The sequence below is a fragment of the Camelus dromedarius genome, chromosome 1 (assembly GCF_036321535.1).
Source record: "Camelus dromedarius isolate mCamDro1 chromosome 1, mCamDro1.pat, whole genome shotgun sequence".
NCBI lineage: Eukaryota > Metazoa > Chordata > Mammalia > Artiodactyla > Camelidae > Camelus > Camelus dromedarius.
In genome coordinates, this window is record NC_087436.1 from 13,072,901 (window position 1) to 13,099,022 (window position 26,122).

Genomic DNA, 26,122 nt, shown 5'->3' on the forward strand with positions numbered 1-26,122 from the left:
GGGCTACTTTTTCCTCTTACGAGGCTCATTTTTTTAATAAGGAAGACCAAGTGAGATTTTCACTGGTTTTTTGCTATGAAATGTAAAATGGTAAACAGTTAATGAAAAATCATTTTATAAACTCTGCAAACCTCTTTAATTATTTGAAGACAAGTTTTTATAGGAAGAGCATGTGTTAGAGAAGCAAATAGCAATCCTAAAAAAAAAAAAACTGACAATTGTAATTCTATATCAGCTATATGGGTGCAAGTCTTTTTTAAAACACATTGCTTGGATGAGTTATATCCTTAAAAGGCAGTAGGGTAGAGGCGTTTTATTCGTGAAATTTATTATGTGAGTTATAAAATATTTACTTTTTTGTTAATAAAAAAGACAGTTAGTTGAGGGTAGTATAAAGAGACTGTAACTCTTAAACAAAAACTAAATCTCTCAAAGAATGTAGCCACACTTACCTTTTTGTAACTTTGTTACTTTTACACATGAAGTGTCATTTGACATGAAGATGGATACTGTTGGAACCTTGATATTTAAAAAAATTAAAGTAAATGGGTAGATACATAATCCTGTTGTAATCATCTCAGTAGACACTGATACGTAATAAATTATTTCTGAATTCTCATTCATCCTTATAATTTAAATTAGGATGACTCATCTGATTAAAAATGTTCTCCTTTATTCTAGATAATATATCAATTTAAAGTGGGTTGAATAATATTCTTTAACAGAAAAAGCTTCTGAATTTTTAGCGACTTAGACATTAAGTAGAGAAAGCATTCTTCTCCAAAGAATATTTATTATGTATTCCTTTTCTTCTCTTTCAAAATAGGTTTGCTAACTACAACTTGTCCTTTGGATTATGAGCTAAATACCCAGCACATTCTGACCCTTCTGGCAGTGGATGATGGAGTCCCAACACTTTCTTCATCCCAGACTTTGACAATTACGGTCCTGGATGTAAATGACGAGGCACCAGTATTTAAGCAGCACCTGTATGAAGCTTCAGTTAAAGAAAATCAAAACGCAGGAGAGTTTGTCACAAGGGTTGAAGCTGTGGACAGAGATTCAGGTAACTCAAAAATATGGGAACTATTGAATGCTAATAACAAAAATTGGCATAATTGACCAGAACAATGAAAACAGTTGCTAATTATCTCAAACTTCTAATATTTCTTTAACTAGCATACACATGAAAACATACAGGCATGTAAAGATAATGTGTACTTTTTACAGCATTTGCTTATGTTGCTTTTTATGATTATTTCTAGTGGAGTGATACATAATTAACATACAATTTATTTATTTGATCTTGATAATAAACAAGTACAAAATACCATATTTTATTTTTCTGACTGTAACAGATCATTGAGTAAAAGAAGGTAAATGGTTCTCTATTTCCTCTATATGTAGCATAAAGGAGGAGACAGGGTGCTGGTGTCAGACTGCCTGAGTTTGAATCCTAGAATCACCACTTAAGCTGTTTCACCTTGAACAAACTGTGTTCAAGGTGAAATGTATATTCTCTCTGATCCTCTCTTTGCTTCTTGGTAAAATGAGGATTGTAATACAGCCTGATTTGTAGTACATATGAATGAGTTATTGCCTACGAAGAGCTGAGACCAGCATCTGGTCCAATAAATGGTCAAAATATGTTAACTTACATCATTACTATCATTAATAACATCAACTGCTATGTCCAGACAAATGACTTTTAGTTATTGTGGCTAGAAATTTGTAAATGTCTTGGAATTGCTTTCCAATATCACTATGACTTTTTGGCATTTAAGCTGCAGTAACTTTAATAATAATCTTTTTAAAATTTTAAACAAAATAATTATAAAAATTACAGTGACGTGTTTGCCATTAACAGCAAATATATGCTGAATATTCCCATCTGAATTAACATAAATAGTTTAATAAGCTAGTCTTTTAAAATTCACATTTGTATATAGCAAGTGGCAATACATAATCAGTATAATATTTTGTACGTTTCTTGCAAGAATTGTAACAGATGTTTCTATGGAAATAATAGTATTAACACTAGCATTTTCTTCCTAGGTTGTTCATCAGAAAAGTAAAAGATACATTTCTCTTGAGCTTTTAAACTAAATTACATGCCATCTAGATGCTTTGCCCTTTGGAAAACATCGTCTTTTTAAAAAAAATTTTATTGAAGTGTACTTGATCTATAGTGTTAGTTTCAGGTGTACTGCAAAGTGATTCAGTTATACACATACATATTTATGTATTTTTTCTTTTCAGATTCTTTCCCATTATATATTGTTACAGGAAGTTGAATATAGTTCCCTGTGATATACAGTAGGTGGAAAACATCATCTTTTAATGAAATGCATTTTACTTGAATTTGTATGTGATGCTACGAAAACTTTCAAGGGCTAACCCAGTTTTCTCTCTTTTGACCAGAGTGGGGCAGTGTGATCCAAGAGTTTGCTTATTATGCTTAGCAACAGGGCTGGAGTGTGCTAACAGTTGGCTTGTCCCAACTGGGGCTTAAAGAATTTATTTAGCACATTTCTGGCGGTATGGTTTTTAGGTGATAGAAACAACAGAAAATATACATAAGCTTTGTGTTTCCAATATTTCCAACATTCTCTGAGAGCGTTCTCTGGCATATACTGAGTAACACAGGGCTCTGGGCAACACAGAAACCGCTTCCCAAAGCCCACAGACATACTGAATCCATCAGTGATGTTGTGTTGATTTAGCAATAATTAAAAGTCTGTAAAATGCTTCTCCCTTTGACCTTACTTTATTTTATTAACTTTATTTTTTTAGAACAGACTCTGCTAAAAGGGCTAATTTTCTTTAACATTTGAAGGAGAAAAGAATTTCTCTCAAAACGTTTTGTTTATCAACTAAAGATGATTACCGTAAATATGTTTTCCAGTTTTTACTGTCAAGTTGCCAAGTGTTAGTGTTACTTTCTTTTGGAGTGAATAGTCTGCAGCCTCTTACTTAGAACTGCAAGTTTATTATTCTAAAGATCATGGTTTGCCGGAGAATTTAAATACAAAATTGCTGGGTTTCTGGCTTTGCATTTGTGGGTGTTTGAGATACACATTAGCGTCTTCTGAGTCTCATGACCCTTCACAAGTTTTGGAGACAATTTTGGCTTACTGGAAATCTCAGTGTCTTTAAAGAGACCAGATCTGTTAAACAAGTGGATATGTAAATGTATGTGAATTTGGGTGTGCTTTTGAACGTATTTGCCCTAAATATTTTTTTTTTTTTGCTAGTTGGGTTAAGACAATGAAAAAGGATTATGTATGGGAATTAAAATGACATAGTCAGGATTTTACCATAACTGGCATCATATTGGAATTTATGAATGGTTTACTTTATAGTATGTATTTTTTAAAAAAACCATAGCATTACTTAATACCAGGGTAACATATGTTTTCTAGCATTCTACAATGCAGTTTTCAAAATGTACGCCTACAGTGTCGTTTGGCATTCAAAACCCATAGGAATTTGAGCACTGAATGTTTATGGTGTATGACTCACACTGGTTCTAACAGGAGTTTTTTTCTGGTATTAAAAGGGAAAAACAACTACTATGTTCTAACTAAGATATTAAAACTGCTACAGCCTTTGGTGCCACCAACAAGAGCTCCATTGTTAGTGAAAAAAGATCTGCCCCCCAGCGTACCTCTCCCCTAGTCCTGGGGGGCGGGGGGAAGGGAGAAGGCTGCCCCACCAGGGAGGATGACTCAGTCCCGGTGATGCATTGAACCAATCGTGGCGAATAGAAAATAACTCAGCAGTACGTTGCTGTACAAAAACGTCCAACTCTATAGTGAAATCTTATGCTCTATCCGATAAAAATGTATTCTGTATCTGGATTTATCTTGAATAAACTCCACATCTGCTTTCCTGGCAACTGTCTCACGCTGAATGTACAACCGCACCCACCTGCCTACTCTTGGAGCAGTGGAGAAGCACCGCCATGACAGTATTCCATCTATTTCATGGAATCTAAGACGCCATTAATTGTAAGATGCATCTAACTTCAGAAATGTTAAAATTTCAGGAGAAAAAATGTCTTAGAATTAATTAAATAGTAAGCAAACAAACAAAAAGGCCCACTCACCCAAAGACAGTCACTATTAAAACTTTGAAATACAGTCCTATTTCATTTAATCCATGCATTTTGATTATAGGATTGTTTAATTGTCTGCCTGCCTTTTAAGCTGTGAACTCATGGGTTCAGAACATATTTTATTTGCTTTTATCTCTGGTCCCTATGATAACGCAAGCTATGACATTGGAGCTCAGTAAATGTTTTCGACTATATGGTCTGAGAAACTGGAGCTTCTGTGAAACTGGCTACTTCAAGTTGCCTTCCCTCTTCAGAACTCATTTGTTTGTTTATTTCTTCATTCAATCATCCAGGCACAATCCTATTTTTATTTAGAAATGTTTGAGTTGGACCGGCATTGTACAGTTGAGGAACGAAAAACGATCTTCATAAAAAGTAAATCTGAAAACCACATTCCCTGGTCAGAATTCTTTATTAATTCCTCATGGGTTTGAGGCTAGAGTTCTCTCCTCTTTCAGCTTAACAACCAGGCACTTTAATAAGTGACTGTAGCTTTCCTCTCTGTCCTCAACTCCTGTCATTTTCCAACCTTTACTCGGGGACCAGGTTATGCAAAATTTTCTCTGTAAAAGACAAGGTACTGAATTTGAGGGCTTTGCAAGCCATGCGGTCTCTGTCACTCACCTCTGATATTGGAACAAGGCTGCAGCAATAGATAATATGTAAAGAAATGAGTGTGGCTGGGTTTCAATGGAACTTTACAAAACCCCGGGTCAGGCTGGATTTGGCCAGTAGGCTATACTTTGCCAACCACTGGTCTAACATGTATCTAAGGAAGACATCTGAGTGACTTTGCTATTTTCTGCTCATCAGATGCAATATGGGTGGAAACTGATGGCAGTGAGTCGGAAGGGAGATAGAATGAACTCCTTCCCCCCTCCTTCCTCTCTCTCTTTGTTCCTTCCTTTCTGTGTGTGTTTTTTTTTTTAAACCAGTCAGCAATATCTGAAGTCAGATAGAAGACAAGTCAGGTAACAACTAAACACAGACAGTAGATTTTATAACGAGAAGCTCATTGGTGACTGTAGAAAGAATAACTCGAATGGCACTGGCTTCAAGCTAGCCGCAGAGAATGGACAGCATTTTTCTAAGAAGCTTGGCTATAGAAGAGGAGGAAAAAAATTCTTGATTTTTACATCTAGAGAAGATTATTTAATAATTATAGTGATTACTTTGATCTCATAATGATCACGTCATCTCTTTTTTTAACCAAGACAGAATTTCTAAAAATTCCAGACTGTTAGAATCTGTTGTTCCTGTCTGTCTCATCCCACCTTGTGAAAATGGGAACAGTACCATCTTACATCTACTTCTGTTGGTCCTCAAATAGATAGGTGGTGAGCATAATTGGCCAGGCATAGTGCTGCTTGCCAAAGGGACAGCCCAGTGATGCGTCAAACCAGTGTGGCCTCTGCCTTCACAGAACTTTCATGGAGAGCGGCATCTTTTAATTTGGGACCTTTTATTTTTGAAATAAATCCACTCATTTATTATATGATGTCATTATGTGTTATACATTATATATATTACATATTGTATCATATATTATATATGTTTAATTCCCATCACTTGTCAAACCTAGAAAATGTCTTCATGTGCTTAAACGTAAACTCAAATCTAAAATTTCCTACTACATCAGTACAGTTATTCTCTAATGTGCTTTACCTCTGTATCCAATACTTCCTGACTTTTTAAAAACTTTCAGATTTTATTATTTCTATTATTCTACATAGACTTTCATCCCTGAGGTAACAATCCACTCCCCTTCAAAACCTCCTCGTTTATTATTAAGGATAAATGAGGTCTTTATTTATAACTGGAGTTTGCACAAACACATCTTCACACTCCAGACTTTGCACCCTTCTCTGTTTAAATAATGTGGGATAAATTCAAAGTAATATCCTATGGCTCTTTTAGAACTCAGTTAGGGCTTGCTTCTTCCTCCTTATAATCTTCTGGAATAAATACAGCATCTGGTGACTTCTGGTCATGCTATCTCAAATATATTGATCCTATGTTATTAGACTGTTTTCTCTAGGTCATTAATATGCCTGAAGTTTGTCCCAAATATCCCTTCTCTTTCAAGTGACATAGTAAGAAGACATATATATTTATCCTCATATAAAACTAGCATTGTATTCCACTTTTTCCAGTGCTCAGTTCAGTATTATACCTAGTAGACCATGGCAGAAGAAAATTTACTTTTTTTTAAACATTTTTTATTGAGTTATAGTTTAACAATGTTGTGTCAAATTCCAGTGTAGAGCACAATTTTTCAGTTATACATGAACATACATATATTCATTGTTAATTTTTTTCGCTGTGAGCTGCCACAAGATCTTGTATATATTCCCCTGTGCTATACAGCATAACCTTGTTTATCTATTCTGCATATGCCTGTCAGTATCTACAAATTTTGAAATCCCAGTCTGTCCCTTCCCACCCCCCACCCCCCGCTCCCTTGGGAAAATGTACTTTTTAAGACTGGCAAGATGGAAATTTGTAATTGAAGTTGTCTGTGAAGTCTAGAGGACAGTATTTCACCTTTTATTAAAGTGTAAAACTATTTACACTGAGTACTGTATCTATAGCTAGATTCTTGTTCGTTAAGAAAAGAGCACAGAAATGATCGAAAGGAACTTGCATGAAGTGCAAGTGAGCTTCAATGTCATAGGACAGACTCGTTCAAGTGAACGGTACGAGTGATCTTCATAACCAGTGATGGAAATGGCGTGACGCTTTTCTTAGGGGAGAAATACAACCACAGAAATAAGGGAAGAATTATTTCCAAAATGCGTAATTACGCGGTACCGCATTTCTCACTCCAGATAGGAGACCGAATGCTGAGTAGAAAACAAAGTGAACACAAGACACACACATAAGCAACTCTATGTGCTGGCCTCCCGTGCTGAAGAATGAACAGAGTAACACAACTGAGCACGAGTTTTTAAACAGGGGTGTCCATCTACAGAAATTATCGCTGGCCCTGCAAACTTACAATTATGCCATTAAATCACAGTCAGAGGTGTTAGAAGGAGTAATTAGGAATATTAGGGTTGCACACTCATAAGAAATTTTTCATGAGAGGGAGAAAATCTTAAGCATTCATCATGGAGAAGTCTCATAAGACTTTTGAAAATCAAGTATTTCAGCCCATGAGGCTTTTATTTAACAAGAACAGCCCAAAGAGCTGTGTTTTTTGTTTTTGTTTTTGACTTTAATTTGAAGGTTAAGTGCCTTGCCTTTTTCATCTGTGGCCTAACAAGTTCATAGGGAAAGGGAAGACAGACAGATGGATTCCATCGAGATAATTATTTAGTGTTTCTCTGTATTTTCCTTTAGGAATCAATTCCAAGCTTCAGTTTGAACTCATGCCAGGTGCTTCATCCGGGTTGTTCAAGATAAATCCTGTCACTGGAGAGGTAGTGACAGCCACCACACTGGACAGAGAAGTTCAGGAAGTCCTCACCCTTCGAGGTAAGGGGTCCCTTGAGTGTGCTAAACAAACACACAAAAATAGGCAGACGGGAGGTTAGAGGTGAAATTTTACCTTTCAGTAGGGCGTCTTTAAATACAGTGTTATTGATCCAGTGCTACCCAGTTAATTTGGTCTGATGCTGTCTGGTTAGGGCAATATATTGGAGGTATGAATTAAGAGCCACTGTCTGTGTGGTCTTTTATTCCTTGTCAGTACTTGTACGAGACGGGGGAGTCCCTACGCTGTCCGGCACCACAACGATTCTCTGCACCGTGGAAGATGAAAACGATCATGCACCGGAGATTATTGTACCCACCCGTGACATTGAGGTTCTGGAAAACCGTGAGCCAGGACTTGTCTACACTGTTTTGGCCTCTGATATGGATGCTGGCAGTAACGGAGCTGTTAGATATCACATAATTGGTAAGTATTTTCTTTATTTAACACCCACCCCCGCCACCTCTCCAGGATACCAACTTGGTTGGCACACGCTTCATGGCGAGTATTCTGCATTTGGTGTCTACACAGTGTCTACACAATACACACCCTGTAGGAAAAACTGACTGGTGCCCTGGGCCTCCTCTCCTCCTCCTCCCCTGAACCTCTGAGCTCCAAACGCCTCAAAAACCTGCCCTTGACAACTCTTGTTGTTAGTAATCCACTGACATTAGTGAATGTACAGAAGGAACAGATCTTTTTTTTCTATTTTCATTTTTCTCATATGATCACTTATTTTTACTAATTTGAGCAATAAAGACTTTCTTTTTTGAAAGAGTAAATAAAATCAACAAACCTCTGGCCAAACTCACAAAGAAGGAAAAAGAGCACAAATAAGCAAAATAAGAAAGGAAAATGGAGAAATTACAACAAATAACATAGAAATACAGAATATCATATGAGAATATTATGAAAAACTATATGGAACCAAACTGGATAACCTAGAGGAGATGGACAAGTTTCTGGAAACATACTGTCCACCAAGACTGGATCAAGAAGAAACTGACCATTTGAACAAACTGATCACTAGAAATGAAATCAAATTAGCAATAAAAAACCTCCCTACGAATAAAAGTCCAGGACTGGACAGCATCACCGGGGAATTCTACCAAACATACAAAGAAGAACTCATACCAGTCCTTCTCAAACTCTTCCAGAAGACTGAAAAAGAAGGAATACTCCCAAATTCATTCTATGAAGCCACCATCACCCTGATACCAAAACCAGGCAAAGACACCACCAAAAAAGGGAATTACAGACCAATATCACTGATGAACATAGATGCAAAAATCCTTTCCAAAATACTAGCAAATAGAATCCAACAGCACATAAAAAAGATTATACATCATGATCAAGTGGGGTTCATCCCAGGGACACAAGGGTGGTTCAACATATGCAAATCAATCAATGTAATACATTACATCGACAAGAGAAAGGACAAAAACGACATGATCATCTCAATAGATGCAGAAAAAGCTTTTGATAAAATTCAACACTCATTTGTGATAAAAACTCTCACCAAAGTGGGTATAGAGGGAACATATCTCAACATAATAAAAGCTATATATGACAAGCCTACAGCCAGCATAGTACTCAACAGTGAAAGACTCAAAGGCTTCCCACTAAAATCTGGGACAAGACAAGGATGCCCACTATCACCACTCCTATTCAACATAGTCTTGGAAGTCCTAGCCACAGAAATCAGACAAGAGAGAGAAATAAAAGGGATCCAAACTGGAAAAGAAGAGGTAACGGTGTCATTATATGCAGATGACATGATACTATATATAGAAAACCCTCAAAGGTCCACACAAAAACTACTAGAGCTGATCGAAGATTCAGCAAGGTAGCAGGTTACAAGATTAACGTTCAAAAATCAGTTACATTTCTTTACACTAACGATGAATCAACAGAAAAAAGAAAGTAAGAAATAATCCCCTTTAAAATAACACCCAAAGTAATAAAATACCTAGGAATAAATCTAACCAAGGAGGTGAAATACTTATACATGGAAAACTATAAACCATTGATGAAGGAAATTAAAGAAGACTTTTAAAAAATGGAAAGATATCCCATGCTCCTGGATTGGAAGAATCAATATTGTTAAAATGGTCACACTACCCAAAGCAATCTACAGATTTAATGCAATCCCTATCAAATTACCCAGGACATATTTCACAGAACTAGAACAAATCATAATAAAATTTATATGGAACCATCAAGGACCTAGAAGTGACAAAGCATTACTGAAGAAAAAGAATGAGGCTGGAGGAATAACTCTCCCAGACTTCAGGCAATACTACAGAGCTACAGTCATCAAGACAGCAAGGTATTGGTACAAAAACAGACATATGGACCAATAGAACAGAATAGAGAGCCCAGAAATGAACCCACAAACTTTTGGTCAACTCATCTTCGACAAAGGAGGCAAGAATATACAATGGAATAAAGACAGTCACTTCAGCAAATGGTGTTGGGAAAACTGGACAGCAGCATGTAAAGCAATGAAGCTAGAACACTCCCTTACACCATACACAAAAATCAACTCAAAATGGATTAAAGACTTAAACATAAGACAAGATACAATAAACCTCCTAGAAGAAAATATAGGCAAAACATTATCTGACATACATCTCAAAAATGCTCTCCTAGGGCAGTCTACCCAAGCAACAGAAATAAAAGCAAGAGTAAACAAATGGGACCTAACTAAACTTACAAGCTTTTGCACAGCAAAGGAAACCATAAGTAAAACAAAACGACAACCTACGGAATGGGAGAAAATTTTTGCCAGTGAAACTGACAAAGGCGTGATCTCCACACTATATAAGCAGCTCATATGACTTAATAAGAAAAAAACAAATAACCCAATCCAAAAATGGGCAGAAGACCTAAACAAGCAATTCTCCAAGGAAGACATACAAATGATAAATAGGCACATGAAAAAATGTTCAGTATCACTAATTATCAGAGAAATGCAAATCAAAACTATAATCAGGCATCACCTCACACCAGTCAGAATGGCCATCATTCAAAAGTCCACAAATGGCAAATGCTGGAGAGGCTATACTGTTGGTGGGAATGCAGTTTGGTGCAGCCACTGTGGAAAACAGTATGGAGATTCCTCAAAAGACTAGGAATAGACTTACCATATGACCCAGGAATCCCACTCCTGGGCTTGTATCCAGAAGGAATCCTACTTCAAAATGACACCTGCACCCCAATGTTCATAGTAGCACTATTTACAATAGCTAAGACATGGAAACAGCCTAAATGTCCATCAACAGATGACTGGATAAAGAAGAGGTGGTGTATTTATAAAATGGAATACTATTCAGCTGTATAAACTGACAACATAATGCCATTTGCAGCAACATGGATGTTCCTGGAGAATGTCATTCTAAGTGAAGTAAGCCAGAAAGAGAAAGAAAAATACCATATGAGATCGCTCATATGTGGAATCTAAAAAAAAAAACAAAAAACGAAAAACAAAAAAACACACACACAAATAGAAAAACAGAAAATAGAAAAAAAAAAAAACAGAAACAGACTCATAGACATAGAATACAAACTTGTGGTTGCCAGAAGGATGGGGGGTGGGAAGGGACCGGGATTTCTAAATGTAGAATAGATAAACAAGATTGTACTGTGTAGCACAGGGAGATATATACACCATACACAAAAGCCTTTCTTTCAGGTCTAGAGGTTGGGAGTAGACAGAGAGTTCCCAGGTCTAAAGACCAATGAGGCACTTCAGATCTAGTCTTACTCTGGAGATCGAGGTCTTAAGGAACTTCTACCCTAGAACATAATTTTGTGACATCGCTCTCTAGATCAGAGACATAAAGTTACTGGCAGAGGAACATTAACATTAGCATGGCAGTCTTGAGAAGGCCATATCTTATTCACTAAAAAAAAAAAAAAAAAAAAAAAAAGAGTGAAGAAGCTAATTTTCAGCATATGTCAGAGTACATATAAAATATGAATTGAAGCTAGAGTAATGCTTGAGAGACTGCTTCTGATGAAAAGAAGCTGTTTTAGGGTCTTGTAAAAAGAGCTTTGAGACTAGCTTCTGGAAGCTGTCACTCTCTGCTAAAAATTCTATACCAAGCCACGCTTTCTGTGTACCACCCATTTTGCTCCAAAATGAGAATTGTTTTATGGCCTTTTTTTTCACCCTGATGATAAAATGATATATACTTGCAGCATATATACACAATTGATGAAAAACAACAGTAATAAATAAAAAATCTTATATCTTGCAGAGATAACTGATTTGATCTTTGGAAAAATACTTTTCCATGAACCTCAGTGAATGAAACAAACCGATTTTACACTGTTGAATAATTTATGTATGCTATTTTATCTTATTTTAGACTAATATACAGTATAAATGATTCATGTCAGTGAATATAAGTATTAGCATTTCTAGTATGCAAATGAATAACATCATTTATCTCACCCTCCACGTGTTTGTGGTTTTTCCAGTTTTCTTCCTGTAATTGATTTCTAGTTTCATACCACTGTGATCAGAAAAGATACTTGTTATGATTTCCATCTTCTTAAATTTGTTGGAAAATTTTTTGTGGCCTAGCACATTATCTATACTGGAGAATGTTCCACGTTCACTTGAAAAGAATGTGTTTTCTGCTGTTTTTAATGGAATATCTTATGTGTATCTATTGAGTCCACGTGACCTGATATGTCATAAGGCCATTGTTTCCTTATTGATTTTCTGTCTGGATGGGGTATTAAGTTTTCCTACTATTATTGTATTACTGTCCATTTCTTCCTTTGTGTCTGTTAATATTTGCTTTATAAATTTAGGTGCTCCTATACAAGGTGCATATATGTTTATTAATGTTATATCTTCTTCTTGTATTGACCTCTTTATCATTATAAAATGCCCTTCTTCATTTTTGTTGCAAACTTTGTTTTAAAGTCTATTTTTTTTCTGATATTCTAATTGTTATCCCAGCTTTCTTTTCGTTTCTATTTGCATGGAATGTCTTTTTCCATTTTTTCACTTTCAGGTGTGTGTGTCTTAAGACCTGAAGTGAGTCTCTTGTAGGCAGCATATAGATGAGTTTTGCTTTATTATTCATTCAGCCACCCCATTTCCTATGATTGGAGCATTTAATCTACTTATATAATTATTGATAAGTATGTTCTTATTGCTATTTTTGTTACTTGTTTTATGGTTGGTTTTGTAGTTCCTCTCTGTTCTTTTCTTCTTTTAGTCTATTCCCTTGCATTTTAATGATATTTTTAGTATTATTTTTGGGTTCCTTTCTGTTTGTTTTTGTGTATCTGTTGTAGATTTTTGATTTGTGGTTAACATAGGGTTCATATATATCAATTATATATATACTTATCTTAAACATAGTCATTTAAGTTCAAACGCATTCTAAAAGCACTACGTTTTTTTCTTCCTTTCCACTATGTTTTATGTTTTGTTGTCATATTTTACATCTTTATTTGTACCTCTTAACTGTTTATTGTGGTTATAGTTGATTTTACAATTTTTGTCTTTTAACCTTTGTACTACCTTATTTAAGTAGCCTTTACCATTAAGGTTTTTTTCTTCATGTCTTTTTTTATTTGTTGTTATAGCATTTTCTTTTTCACTTAAAGAAGACACTTTAACATTTCTCATAAGGCCAGTTTAGTGGTAGTGATGACCTCTGTTAGTTTTCACTTGTCCAGGAAACTCTTTACCTCTCCTTCAATTCTGGATGATAACCTTGCTGGGTAGAGTGTCCTTGGTTGTAGGTTCTTTCCTTTCAGCACTTTAAATATGTCATGCCACTCTCTCTGGCTTGCAATATTGCTTCTGAAAAAGCAGCTAATAGTTATGAGACTTGTATGTGACTCTTTGTTTCCCTCTTTCTGCCTTTAAAATTCTCTCATACTAAGTTTTTCTATTTTAATTTTGATGTATCTTGGTGTGGGTCTCCTTGGGTTCATCTTGTTTAGAACTCTGTCCTTTGTGGACCTGGATATCTATTTCCCTTTTCAGGTTAGTGGTGTTTTCAGCCATAATTTCATCATATATGTCATCTGCCTTTTTCTCTCTCTCTTCTGTGATTCCTATAATGCAAATGTTAGTTTGCTTGATGATCTAGAGGTCCCTTCAATTATCCTCACTTAAATTTTTCTTTTTCTTTTTGCTGTTCTGATTGGGTGTTTTTCACTATTCGGACTACAGTTCACTTATGTGTTCCTCTATTATCACCTGACCTGCTATTAATTCCTTCTAGCGTATTTTTCCTTTTAGTTACTGTATTCTTCAGCTTTAATTTGTTCTTTTTTATATTTTATCATCATTTGTTGAAGTTCACACTGTGTTCCTCTATTCTTTTCCCAAGTTTGGTGGAATTTTTTTATGGCTATTGCTTTGAACCCTTTATCAGGTAACTACTTATCTCTGTTTTATTACTTTCCCTCCCCTCCTTTGGAACATGTTCTTCTGTCTTCTTATTTTGTTTGACTTTCTCTGTTTGTCTCTATGAAATTAAGCAAAACATACCTACTTCAGTCTTGAAGGCATGTCTTATATTGGCACATTCTTATGCAGTCTGCCCAGTGGCTTTGGTGGGAGAGCTGGATCTAAAGTGGTCGTGGGCCATGTCTTCTCCTGGGGTGCGCTAGCAGTCACTGCCCTGTCAGGGGGTGGGGCCAGGGCCTGAGGGGCTGGCGCTACAATCCTGAGCAAGCTTAGCTTCTCTTCAGTGCTAAAGGAGCTTCTGCCTTGGCCAGGGGTGGTGCTGGGACCTAAGGGTCTGGAACAGGAACTTGGTGCAAGAACTGGCTTCTCCCAAAGTGCAGTGGTGGTCACTGCCTTGTAAAGGAGTGAGGCTGGAGCATGAGGAGCTGAGGTAAGAGCCTGTTTCAAGCAGGGGTGAGGTGCACTGGAGCAGTCAGGGCAGACTGACCAGAATGCCAGGTGGTTTTCAGTCTGCTGCCTCTGTGCTGGGGCTGGGAACAAACAAGTTTGTGCTCGTGCTCTACAAGAGCAGAATCTCAGTTTCCGACAGCCCTCCACTAAGCTCCGTGGGTTTTCAAACCACCTGAAGGGGCTGATATTCCCAGTCTTGGACTCCAGGGCTGGGGTGCCCAAGGTGGGGCTCAGACCCCTCACTCCTGAGGGTGGATCCCTGAGCCTGTGAAATCCTTCTCCTCTTCTGGCTCTCCCACCAGAGGTGTGGGTCTTGACTAGATTTCTTCTTCCCTCTTACTAGACTCCTCATGGTTCTTTCTTCGTAAGCTTGGTTGCAGAACAGCCATTCTGCTCATCTTCAGGTCATTCCCAGAGAAAGTGTCTCTATATGTAGTTTGTAGTTTTGATGTGTTCGTGGGGGAAGGTGAATCCAGGGTCTTCCCACCTCCTAATAAATTTTTATTTCCCACTCTCTCTTTCTTTTTACAGCGAGAGAGCAGAATTGGGATCAGTGCCTTTGGCAAGAAATTGCATTTTTGTTCACACTTTATGTCCTTGTAGTGGGCTGTGGACTTGGCTGTGTGCCACCCTCACTCCAGAACTCCCCATCAAAGACCATTTTTTAAAGTAAAAGAATTACTGTCATACAAACATAAAATTAACAACTTCCAACGATTTTTATTCACCTCATTAACTAATGGACAAACCAAAGTGATGTTAAAATTGGTTCAAGGAGACATCCAACCCACACGCAGAAAATAAGGAACTCTGAAATGCAGGAGAGGTCTACCCACAAGAAAATGATCATTCGCATTCCACTAGACATGATTAATTTGAATTTCTGTGGACAAGAACCATTTTCATTATTTATTAATTTTCAACAATTTGCAGGGCGATAAAACAGCTGAAAGACAATGAAGATAAAATACCTGGGAGACAACGCTGATGACAAAGCCAGACCAGTCACCCACTCACATTTTTTATTTTTACTCCACAACACTCACATTTTTTTCCTTCCATTTCAGACTATTTCACATTTTTTTTTCTGACAGCCTCAAGGACCCAGTCTTTATTTCAGAACCTCCTCATCGCTCATGTAGATTACTTCTAATAGCCTCCTAATTTTTCTTACGCTAGTCAAGCTTTGACATCGCTGCCCAGTACCCTTCCTGAAACAGAAAGGTGATTCATGACGTTTTCCTGTCTACAATCCTGCGGGGGTTCCCCAAAGATTTTAAGATAAAATAGAGACTCTTCAGCACTGTACACAGGGCTGTTCATGATTCGGTGCCCTGCTGCTCTCTACACTCAGATACCCAGGGAATCCTGTGTTCTAGTCACATGAAGACATTTGCTACTGCTGATTTCTCATATTCCTGAGACTTCACCCAGGCTCTTCCCTCTACCCTCTTCCTCTTCCCTCCTCCTGAGACTTGTAGCCTGGCTTCCTCCCCTTTAGGAGTCAGTTTTCATGTCACTCTTTCCAATAGGCATTTCCTGGCCATCCTAACGCAGGACCGCTCTGCTCTTCCAAAGTGCTTCCCAGCGCCCTGCATGTGTGAGTTTCACACCACACTTCAAAGTCCAGGTACTGACCTGCCTCTCTTCCTGGACTGTAAACTCTTGGAAGCGAGAACCATGTCTTCTCCTCGTATTCCCAGCGACCAGCACATACTTGGTACACGATAGGTGTTCTTTAAATGTTTGCTGAAGAAATGACTTACTTTATCAACCACAATTGCCACAGAAATGTAGTTTGTCTCGTCATCCATATGTTAGGTACAAATTCACTGTGTCTTGTGAGTACATCCCGGTGCAGGTCCCTTCTCCCCGGCCCCAGCACTACCTATGACTGTTTTCTCAGAATGCTCGTCCACTTCTTCCATGAGCCTCTGGCAGCCTCCAGTAGACTCCCACCCTACTGGGGACAGTGCCCCTTGTCCAAGAACATGCCCCTCATCCAAGAATATGGCTAGTAGGTCACTGAACCACATTTTCCCAACTAATTTTCAGGCTGAGGTTTTAAAACATCTTTGGAAGTTTTTTATCCCTGTGTTTAGTTTCAACTTTTCTTCTACTTGGTACCGTGGATAATAGTAAAAGGAAACCTTCTGAAGGAGACAGAGAAGAATAAAACATCACCCTTGCTTATGTTATGGAAGAAACAGACAGGTGTTCTACTCTCTCTAACAGAAATGCTATGATTCATGCACAAAAGGCCAGGAAATGCAGAAGAGGCACTTAATGTAATAGTATAACCAGCACTCCATCTGGAGTGAGTAACATTTGGGAATATTACAAATGTGCCGTTGTAAATCTATCTGTTAACTTTTGATTGATACCTCAAAATGGACATCCTGCTTCTTATCCCTGTCTACTATTGTTTTATTTCAAATAGAACATGCATTTTAATCCTCTCAAGGGGAAAAGTATATAAATTTAAAAAGTTGAAGTTGGACACACACACACACACACAAACTCGTACTATTGCAAATCAGTCACAGCAAGCATTATGAATTACGCACTGAACTAAGATAGATATTGAATTACATCATGTTGTTTATCCCCCGTAATAGAAGCTTCATGCGGGCAGGGACTTTTTATCATAGACTGACAAAAGTGTTTACAAAAGTCCTAAGATGTAATAATCAGGAAATGTTTATTGAATGTGTGTATATATTACATATATATTCATAGCAAAGGGCTGCTACTTTTTCAATTCAAATGGACTTGGAATTTGTTTTCTTTAATAGAGGGAAACACCGATGAGTGTTTTGCTGTCAATGAAACGTCGGGAGAGCTCTCAACCACTCGCGCTTTGGACCGGGAGCAAGTCAGCGACTTCGCTCTAGTCATCCTGTGCTCTGATTTGGGGGATCCACCCAGGAGTGCCGTCATGCAGCTGCAGGTCAGAGTTCTGGATGACAATGACCACAGCCCTGCCTTCCCCAAGCTCCATTACTGGTCCTCCGTGAGAGAGGATGCTCAGGTGGGAACTGTGGTCCTTGTGCTCTCTGCTGTGGACAAGGATGAAGGCCTGAATGGGCAAACTGAGTATTCTCTGGTGGATGCGGCCCCTGGGGCGTTCACCATTGATCCCATGACTGGCATATTGAGAACTGGCCACACCCTCGACCGAGAAGCCCGATCTGAACACACGTTCAGGGCTGTGGCCAGAGACTGTGGCATCCAGGGCTCGAGAAGCACCACAGCGATTATCCAAGTACATGTCACTGATGTTAATGACAATGATCCAGTTTGGGAACAGAACCCCTTTGATATTTTTCTTTCCCGCCAGTCACCTACAAACCGGACAACTGCCATCCTGAGAGCCAGTGACCCAGACTTGGGGCCCAACGGAACTGTCATTTTTAGCTTTGCAGAGCCTCAGTCCATATTTTCAATTAGTGAATATACAGGAGAAATTCAGCTTCAGAAAAACCCATCTTCAGAATATTTTCCTTTCTGGCTGCAATTAAAAGTTATGGACCAAGGGGTCCCAGCCAGGACAACCACTGGTCTCTTGGTCGTTCACATGGAGGGAGAAGATATAAAGATTTCCTTCAGCCAACGTCTATATAAGGCGATTGTGACTGAAAATTGTGAAGCAGGTGAGTGCCACGTGTTCCGTATATTGTCCCTGTTTTGGCAAAATGCTTAAAACTAAGGACGGTACAGTGGGTGCTGTTGCAGACTCAGTGAATGAAGTTTTGAGTCCAGCCACTTCTTGGTATGCCCATTTTCATTCAAAGTGTATATGATTAGACAGAAGTGTGTTATTAGAAAAATACACTCAAATCCAGTAACCCACTCACAACCCTCTAAAGACAGCAAAAAGTAGTGAAAATACTGAAAGTTAAATCATTCAGGGCTCTTGAAGTTTCAGTTAACCTAAGTTTAAAGTCTCAAAAAAAAAAAAAAGCCATTTGATTGAAATGTTTATGAATCCTTAACAATGGTACATTAGCTAAAATACTTTCCTGGAAGGACGTTGTGTTTAAGTCACAGCAACTGCGTGTCCTTGGGCAGTGTATCTGCCCCTCAGTTCTCTAATCTCTAATTAGGGATAATAATTGTACCTAACGCATTAGGGTCTGCTGCGGATGGACTAAGCGAGTTGATACAAAGCACTTAAAGCAGTGTCTGCAACATGGTCAGCGTGTAATATATGGCACCTGCAAATTAATTATTATTATGACTTCGTTTTGATACAGTCAGCATTGCTTTCAAACAGTACAGTAATATCTGATCTGCAAAGAATTTGGCAGATATTACACTACTCCGAACAGGCTCCTGTGAACGGTAACTCTTTTCCCTCATTATTTTTCAGTTGTTTCCCTACTCAAATTTATGCCATAATGGGAAACATAAAAAAAAATTAATTTAAATGATCTTTCTACCCCAAAGCAAAAAGCCCATTTGGAGATAATTGTGAGTTGAAAAAAAAAAAATCCAATCTGGGTAATTATATCTTACTAGAAAGTTGAGAAATAAATCTTCTGAATCTTTGAGCTGGCCAGAGGGCAAAGCAAATGGACGTGAGAGAAAAGGAGTTTGTGAAAGAAGGGTCTGAGGTGTGCTGTTTGCTGGCTCTCTGTCATTTTTTTGTTCTTGTTTTGTCATTTGAGATTCAGTCTCACTTTATCTGTGCCTACAACAAACATTATTTAAAAGGCAGCCTGCATTTTTCTGAAACTCATTTGTTCATTTCACAGTGAAAATATTTTTGTTACACATCGTATGCTGCCTTCGCTATGAAGAGACTATTCCACTTAACATTGAATATTAAATTAGAGTTCTTTTCACGTTGCAGATTATTAACCTGACTTTGATTTTTGAATAATGGTTATCTCCCGGGCTACTTACTCAGCAGGCTTCTTGTCGATTTTAAACATAATTAAGAGTAAATTTCAATTACCTTTATTAAATGAAATAATAGTGACTTCCAAAATAAGTAGAAATTTCCACCTATATTTTTGGGTGTAATGAGACTTCCACATAAGAGTTCAGTGTTAAATAATATGAGATACTCCTCAGAGCTCTAGTTCTTTTCCTCTTGAGAGGTATACATCCCAACTTCAGGGCAGAGCCTGAGGGAAAGGAAGGTTAACATTTCCTAAATGATGCAACAGAACGTATATTAATCAGTCTTGAACTGATGGCATTTTTGAGCCCAGCTTTTGGCTGCAGTGAACGTACAAACATTTCTTCCTGAACGCCCTTGACATGCGGCCTTTCAGTCTGTCCTTGAATGTTGCAGTGGCTGAGAGTTTAGGATCCGGCGGTTCTTGAACTTGGGCGTGAAATAATCATTCTAGGATGACCCCTGAAGGTCCTACTTCAGTAGGTCTGGAATCCGGGACCTGTCGTTTTAACTGGCCCTGCAGGTGATTGGGTCACATGACCAAGGTGGAAAACCCCTTTTTTGGAAAGTCAGTTTGCTACGTTAAACTCGTGTCTTCCTCCTTTGTGTGTGCCCATAAGTCCTAGTCCTGCTCTGCACTGTGGCTCTTCAGATATTTTATGTGCTCTTTCAACAGCGGTTTTATGGAGTATGAAGTGCTGGGTACTTTTCTACTGGGATGTACTAGTGAGCTAAAACACAAAGATGCTCGTCCTTGTGAAACTTGCATTCTAGCAGGGGTAGAGAGACAGGATCACGGAACATGGTAAATAGCTGAAGCGCAGTGTATGTCACACGGTGTTAAGAGCTATGGAATAAAGAAAACGCAGAGCAGGGAGTGCGGGGGAAGGGCACAAAGCGCAATTTTTAGATAGCAGGTTAGGGCAGGCATCACTGAGCAAGTGACATTTGGGCCAAGACTTAAGGAGAGGAGGTAGCCATTCATATAATGGGAGGCAGAGCATTTCAGAAAAACAGGAAAAAGTTCAGTGGGAGCTTGCCTGATTTGCTCAGAGAGCAGTAAAGAAGACTGTGTGACTGAAGCAGAGTCAGCGAGGGGGAAGATCGTGAACAATGAGGTCAGAGAACTGGTAGGTGGAGCAGAGCCTTGGAGATCGCTGTGAAGGCTTCGGCTTCCATTCAGAATGGTTTTCCCTTCCCTGGTCCATTCAGGTATTCTTCACCTATTAAGGTTTCCAACAACTACTAGGGAACTTTCTCATCCAATATAAATTCTGCAGAGTAATAGGCATTAAATAAATATATACATATATATATATAAATTAGGAAATCAATAAGTTATTCCTCAAAAGAGCTGGCATAGAAGTCATCATTGTTATCACACATTTTCACACTAGCCAATGAAATTTCTAAAACTTAAGGAATGCACCTGGTCACTTCCTAATTAAGATCTCTTTTCTCAGTTCTCCCAGATCAATTTGTTTGCAGGATTAAACCTAAATAGAAGTCAATATCTAACGTGCCCCAAAGAAAACATTTCAATATGAAATTAAGATACGATTAGTAAGTATAATAATATCTGTGGTTGAATTCAGAAATGATTTAATAATAAAAGTAATAAAAACGGCCGTGGTTGGGGGCGGTTTGCACCCGTTTCCATTTTTGCAGTGTGCCATTCATTTCTATGTCGGAGATGCACTCTGTTGGCAGGAAGCAGCCGTCACAAGACGAAACTACCCTTATGTTAGTCTTTTTCTTATCACTCAACCTTCCATCTACTCCCAACCTTAACAGTTGGGATTAATCAATATGGTTAAGAGTAACCCGGGCTGAGATAAAAAAATTAGAGCAGAAGACAGTGAAGACCGTATTACTTTCTTGCTACTTTCAGATTCAGTCAGAAAAGCTAATGAATACATGGGTGGGAAGGCTTTTTTCTGCTGTCACATCATTGTGTTTTCTGTGACCTCTGATCAGAGTTGTCCTTCTTAGTCCTCTTGTATTTAGAATTACTGAATTAAATTTGACTGTTGCGTTTTTAATGGAACTTCACACTTTACAATTCTACTTATTAAATCTTACACATAAAGAAGGTTAGAAATACTCTGGCAGTAATACAAGCACATGGTACCCATAAATGTCTGGGTAGGTGTCCGTTTTAAGATATCTGAAGCAATGAACTGGGTCCTTGCTTTGAGGAGTAGCTACGACATGTGTGAAGGTCATGACGCCTCAGCAGAGAGGTAGACTAAAGGCTGCAACTTATAACAAGAGGAACAAGAGAAGGACAGGATGGCACTTAAGAAGTCTGTCAAATCTGATTAGATGCAACTAACCTACACCAGGGTCGGCAGGATTTCCTAGGCTCCAGTAAAAACCAGTGACGAGGTACATCAAATACTGACTGACATTTCAAGCTGGCCAGAGCTTTCCTGGGAGCATGAATTCAGTACATACTGCCAGGTCATATCACGGACACCAGAAAGTGACTTTTTTTTTTTTTTTTGTATTTGAGTTCCAGTGGTTTTAAAAGATTGTAAATCCACTGATCAGTGTCAGAATGGCCTTGATATAAATTATTTAATAGCATTTTATGACTTCCTGTATGATTTCCCTTCAAAATATGCCTGTAATTTTAATATTTATTTTCAAATGAAAAATATATATGCCTTTTGGAAGCTTATGTTTTATGTGATTTACTCAGCATCCCATCAACAGGCACCACTTGACATCCTGAGTGAATTATTTTTTGTATTATCATAAATTGTAATCACCCTAAACCACTTTTAACATTTAGGTGGGGGTTTTTTGTGTGTTTTATTTTTTGTTTATTTTTTTTTTTTTGGATGAGGTAATTAGGTTTCTGTATTTATTTAATGGAGGTTCTAGGGACTGAACCCAGGACCACATGCATGCTAGGCATGCACTCTACCACTGAGTTATACCTTCCCCCTGTATTTTTTTTAGAAAATAAAAAGTTAAAACAAGTAACTCCAATGTATTTATATTTAGTTCAAGTTTCTTTCTTGGAAAGCCCACAAGCTTGAGTTTTGTATTCCTCTATCAACAACATTAAACTTAACACTTCAATTGTTTAAAACAATGTATAGTTCAATATATAGTTTTATATATATAGTTTTTTTTTTTTATAGTTTATAGCATTTGAGAAGCAACCCTTTGGTAGGTAAAGTCTCTTTAAGTCATGAAATGTTCACTTATTCGTACGAAGAGTCATCTCAGAGGGCTTCAGTGGCCTGTAAGAGAGGCTGGCCGTACAGCAAGGTGACAAGAAAGTCCAAAGGGTTCCCTGCAATTTACTCGTATCACTCACTGTTCCTTTTGTACCACATGAGCGGAAATATAACCATCCTGAGTCTTTTTGAACTGAAGATAAACCACGTGGTTGTCCATGACATTTCAATCCATTAAACACTTTAAATGAACCTTCTAGAAGCCAGCTTTTATTTCTTCTGTTTCGCTTCCAGAGCTTTGGTTATGCTGATGACCATGAGTCAAGAACCAGAGCCCCTAATGTGGACTTTCCGCAGCTTTATGCATTTTTGAATTACCATGAGGGGAAGAATTGAAATTGTGAATTGGATTGATACGCTGATTGAAAATAAACACTTAGATGTTAAAAGACTTGAGATAAAATTAACACATGGTGCTACATGCGGGCATTCTAACTAGTAAAATGTATCTACTATTGTCAGAGAATAGGTTCTTGCCTTGCACAGGAAAGAATTCAAGAGTAAGGCATGGTAAAGTGAAAGCAAGTTTATTTAGAGAGACACACTCCATAGACAGAGTGCGGGCCGTCTCAGAAGGGAAAATGGCTTAGGAGATACACACTTCTTAGGCAGAATGTGGGCCATCTCAGACAGGTGAGAGGGAGAGAGACTGAAATGTGTGGGGGCATTTGGTTTAAAGTAAAAACAGATACACAATCCATAGACAGAGTGCAGGCCATCTCAGAAGGCAAGAGAGAGAACCGCGGGGTGCAGAGTTGTTAGGTCTTATGGGCTCGATAATTTTATATGCTAATGAGTAGGAGGATTATTCCAACGACTTTGGGGAAAGGGCAGGGATTTCCAGGAATTGGGCCCCCGCCCACTTTTTGACCTTTTGTGATCAGCCTAAGAACTTTCATGGCACCTGTGGGTGTGCCATGAGGCTCAAGGTCTACTGGAAGTCGAATCTTCTGCCATCTTGGTTCTAACCAGCTTGTCTTGCCCTCAATTGCTGTGTCACTCCTTTAGTAGTTATGCCCTGCTCCCCTTCCCTGCTTTTTCACTATTGTCTAATAAACAAATTAGACCTTGATATTTTGGAGAAAAACCCTTCTGGCCCTTTGGCAGTTGGTCCAGAATTCGGGCTTCTGCTCTTGGTAAAGTTGGGCACGTGTGTGTGGAGTATGGAAATTGCAGTGGGAGTTAGTGCAGCTGAGTGGCTCTCTACTGCTCTCTTGCCCAAGATGGGCAAGCTCTCTTTCTCTTTCTGCAAAGTGGAGATGGTAACAACTAATTCACAAGGAAACCACAAAGACTAAGTCAGGTCATATGACAGTACTAGTCACTGTTTTTTTTTTTTTTCTTTAATCGTAGTATAGTCAGTTTACTATGGTGTGTCAATTTCTGGTGTACAGAATAAAGTTTCAGTCATGTATGCATATGTATATTCCTTTTCATATTCCTTTTCATTATAGGTTACTATAAGATGTTGAATGTAGTACCCTGTGCTCTATAGTAGAAACTTGTTGCTTATCTATTTTATATTTAGTAGTTAGTATCTGCACATCTCAAACTCCTGATTTATCCCTTCCCACCTCCTTTCCCCCCGGGTGACCATAAGTTTGTCTGCTACGTCTGGAGAATACCAGTCACTGTTTATGTTGTTACTGCTCTCCTCTTTCTGTTCCAAATCCTTAATTGAATTCTGTAAAGTTAGCTAGGTATAAATTCTCACCAGAGCAACTAGTTGTTACTTAACAATTATTTAACAGTGATGTGATACTTGCAGCTTCTGAAACCCTACCACTCTATTCTATTCCACTTTGTCTCCAAACCAGGTAAGATCTATACTTTCCAAAGTAACAGAATTCCCATAAGTTTGGAACTGGTGTCTCTAGGTCATCCACAACTTTGAACAGGGCAAAAATTTATAACTCTTATGATAATGAAGAGGGAAGTCAATATTATCAGTCATTCATATTTCATTATTTAAGGCCAATCTCCTGTTTGGAATGAAATTCATTAGAATGAGTGCCAACTAACTAGCCATTTGCAAACTGTATCGAATTCCTTCACCTTAGCTCTGACTCTGAGATACTTCTGGAGGAAAGAGAAGGAGAAAGGCCTTAGGCAAGGTCTAGTTCTCTCAAAAGAAGGCAAACATCTCACAAAGAAGTTTTCACGTTTTCAAATTAACCCCAGTCCCACAGCTAAGCCTCCGCGATGTAGGCTCAAGACCTCATCTTAACAAAGTAGGGAGTTCCTCTCCTGAGGTTGGGACTTATTACCGTTAGGAAGAAGACTGATATACAAACCAGAATGCGGCTCTTTTATTTATAGAAGAACTGTGATTGCCATGTGGATTACAGGAGTCATATCAGGATGACCAAACTCTCTCTAGGAAAAAGGACACAGGAGCCAAATTATACTCAGAAAGTTGCTTGTTCATCCCAAATGGTTCAAGCAGGATATGTGTGATTCAAGTGTTGAACGTCATTGGCCTATGTTACCCTTTCCTCAGAAAAAATTCACACAGCACTGCCAAGTAGAATTTTGTGGTGCCTTAGTGACTGCCTGGACTTCTGTTGCTCACTAACATCCATTTAATTACACATTCCTTCTTTGGTATCTTAATACCTCAGTCAAGCCTTCTGCCCTGGGAGTGATTCTGTTTCTTCAAGGTGATTTTGCATAACTCTGTTCTGAACCATTATATCTTGTTTAAAGATATAATAGGGTTAATATATTTTAACAACTACTTTTTAAAGAATTTTTAGGTACACAGCAAAATTGAGAGAAAGGTACAGGCTTTCCCATGAGCCCTTTGCCCCCAAACATGTGTTGCTTCCCTCATTATCAGCATCCTTCACAGAGTGGTACATTTGTTAAAATCAGTGCATGTGCATTGATACATCATGATCACCCAAAGTTCGTAGTTTACATTAGGGTTCACCCTTGGTGGTTTACATTCTGTGGGTTTGGACAGATGTGTGATGGCACGTATCCACCATTATAGTAGCATACAGAGTAGTGTCAGTGCCCGAACAAAAACATGCTCTGCTTGTTCATCCTTTCCCCAACACCCTGCACCCCAAACCCAGGCAACCACTGATCTTGTTATTGTCTCCATAGTTTTGCCTTTTCCAGAATGCTGGAATCATCCAGTATGTAGCTGTTTCAGATTGGCTTCTTCATTTAGTAATGTGCATGTAAGGTTTCTCCATGTCTTTTCATTGCTTGATAGATCATTTCTTTTCAGCACTGACTAATATCCCATTGTCTAGATATTGCAATTCACTTGTCCGTTCACCTACTGAAGACCATCTTGGTTGCTTCCAAGTTTTGGCAATCGTGGATAAAACTGCTGTGAAAACCAATATACAGGTTTTTGTGTAGACGTAAATTTCCAACTCCTTCGGGCAAAGTCCAAGAAGTGTGATTTCTGGATCTTAGGGTAAGAGTATGTTTAGTTTTATGAGAAAACGCCAAACTGTCTTCC

General features: G+C 38.3%; 1 protein-coding gene across 1 annotated transcript in view; it reads left to right on the top strand.

The window, feature by feature from the left end:
* Positions 1–26,122, top strand: part of DCHS2 (dachsous cadherin-related 2) — a 226,263-nt gene that overhangs the window by 154,106 nt on the left and 46,035 nt on the right. Inside the window, exons 10-13 of the mRNA XM_031464355.2 lie at positions 827–1,066; positions 7,460–7,594; positions 7,809–8,018; positions 17,283–18,140. Coding sequence (XP_031320215.2) covers positions 827–1,066; positions 7,460–7,594; positions 7,809–8,018; positions 17,283–18,140 — 1,443 coding nt within the window. The remainder of the gene's footprint in view (positions 1–826; positions 1,067–7,459; positions 7,595–7,808; positions 8,019–17,282; positions 18,141–26,122) is intronic.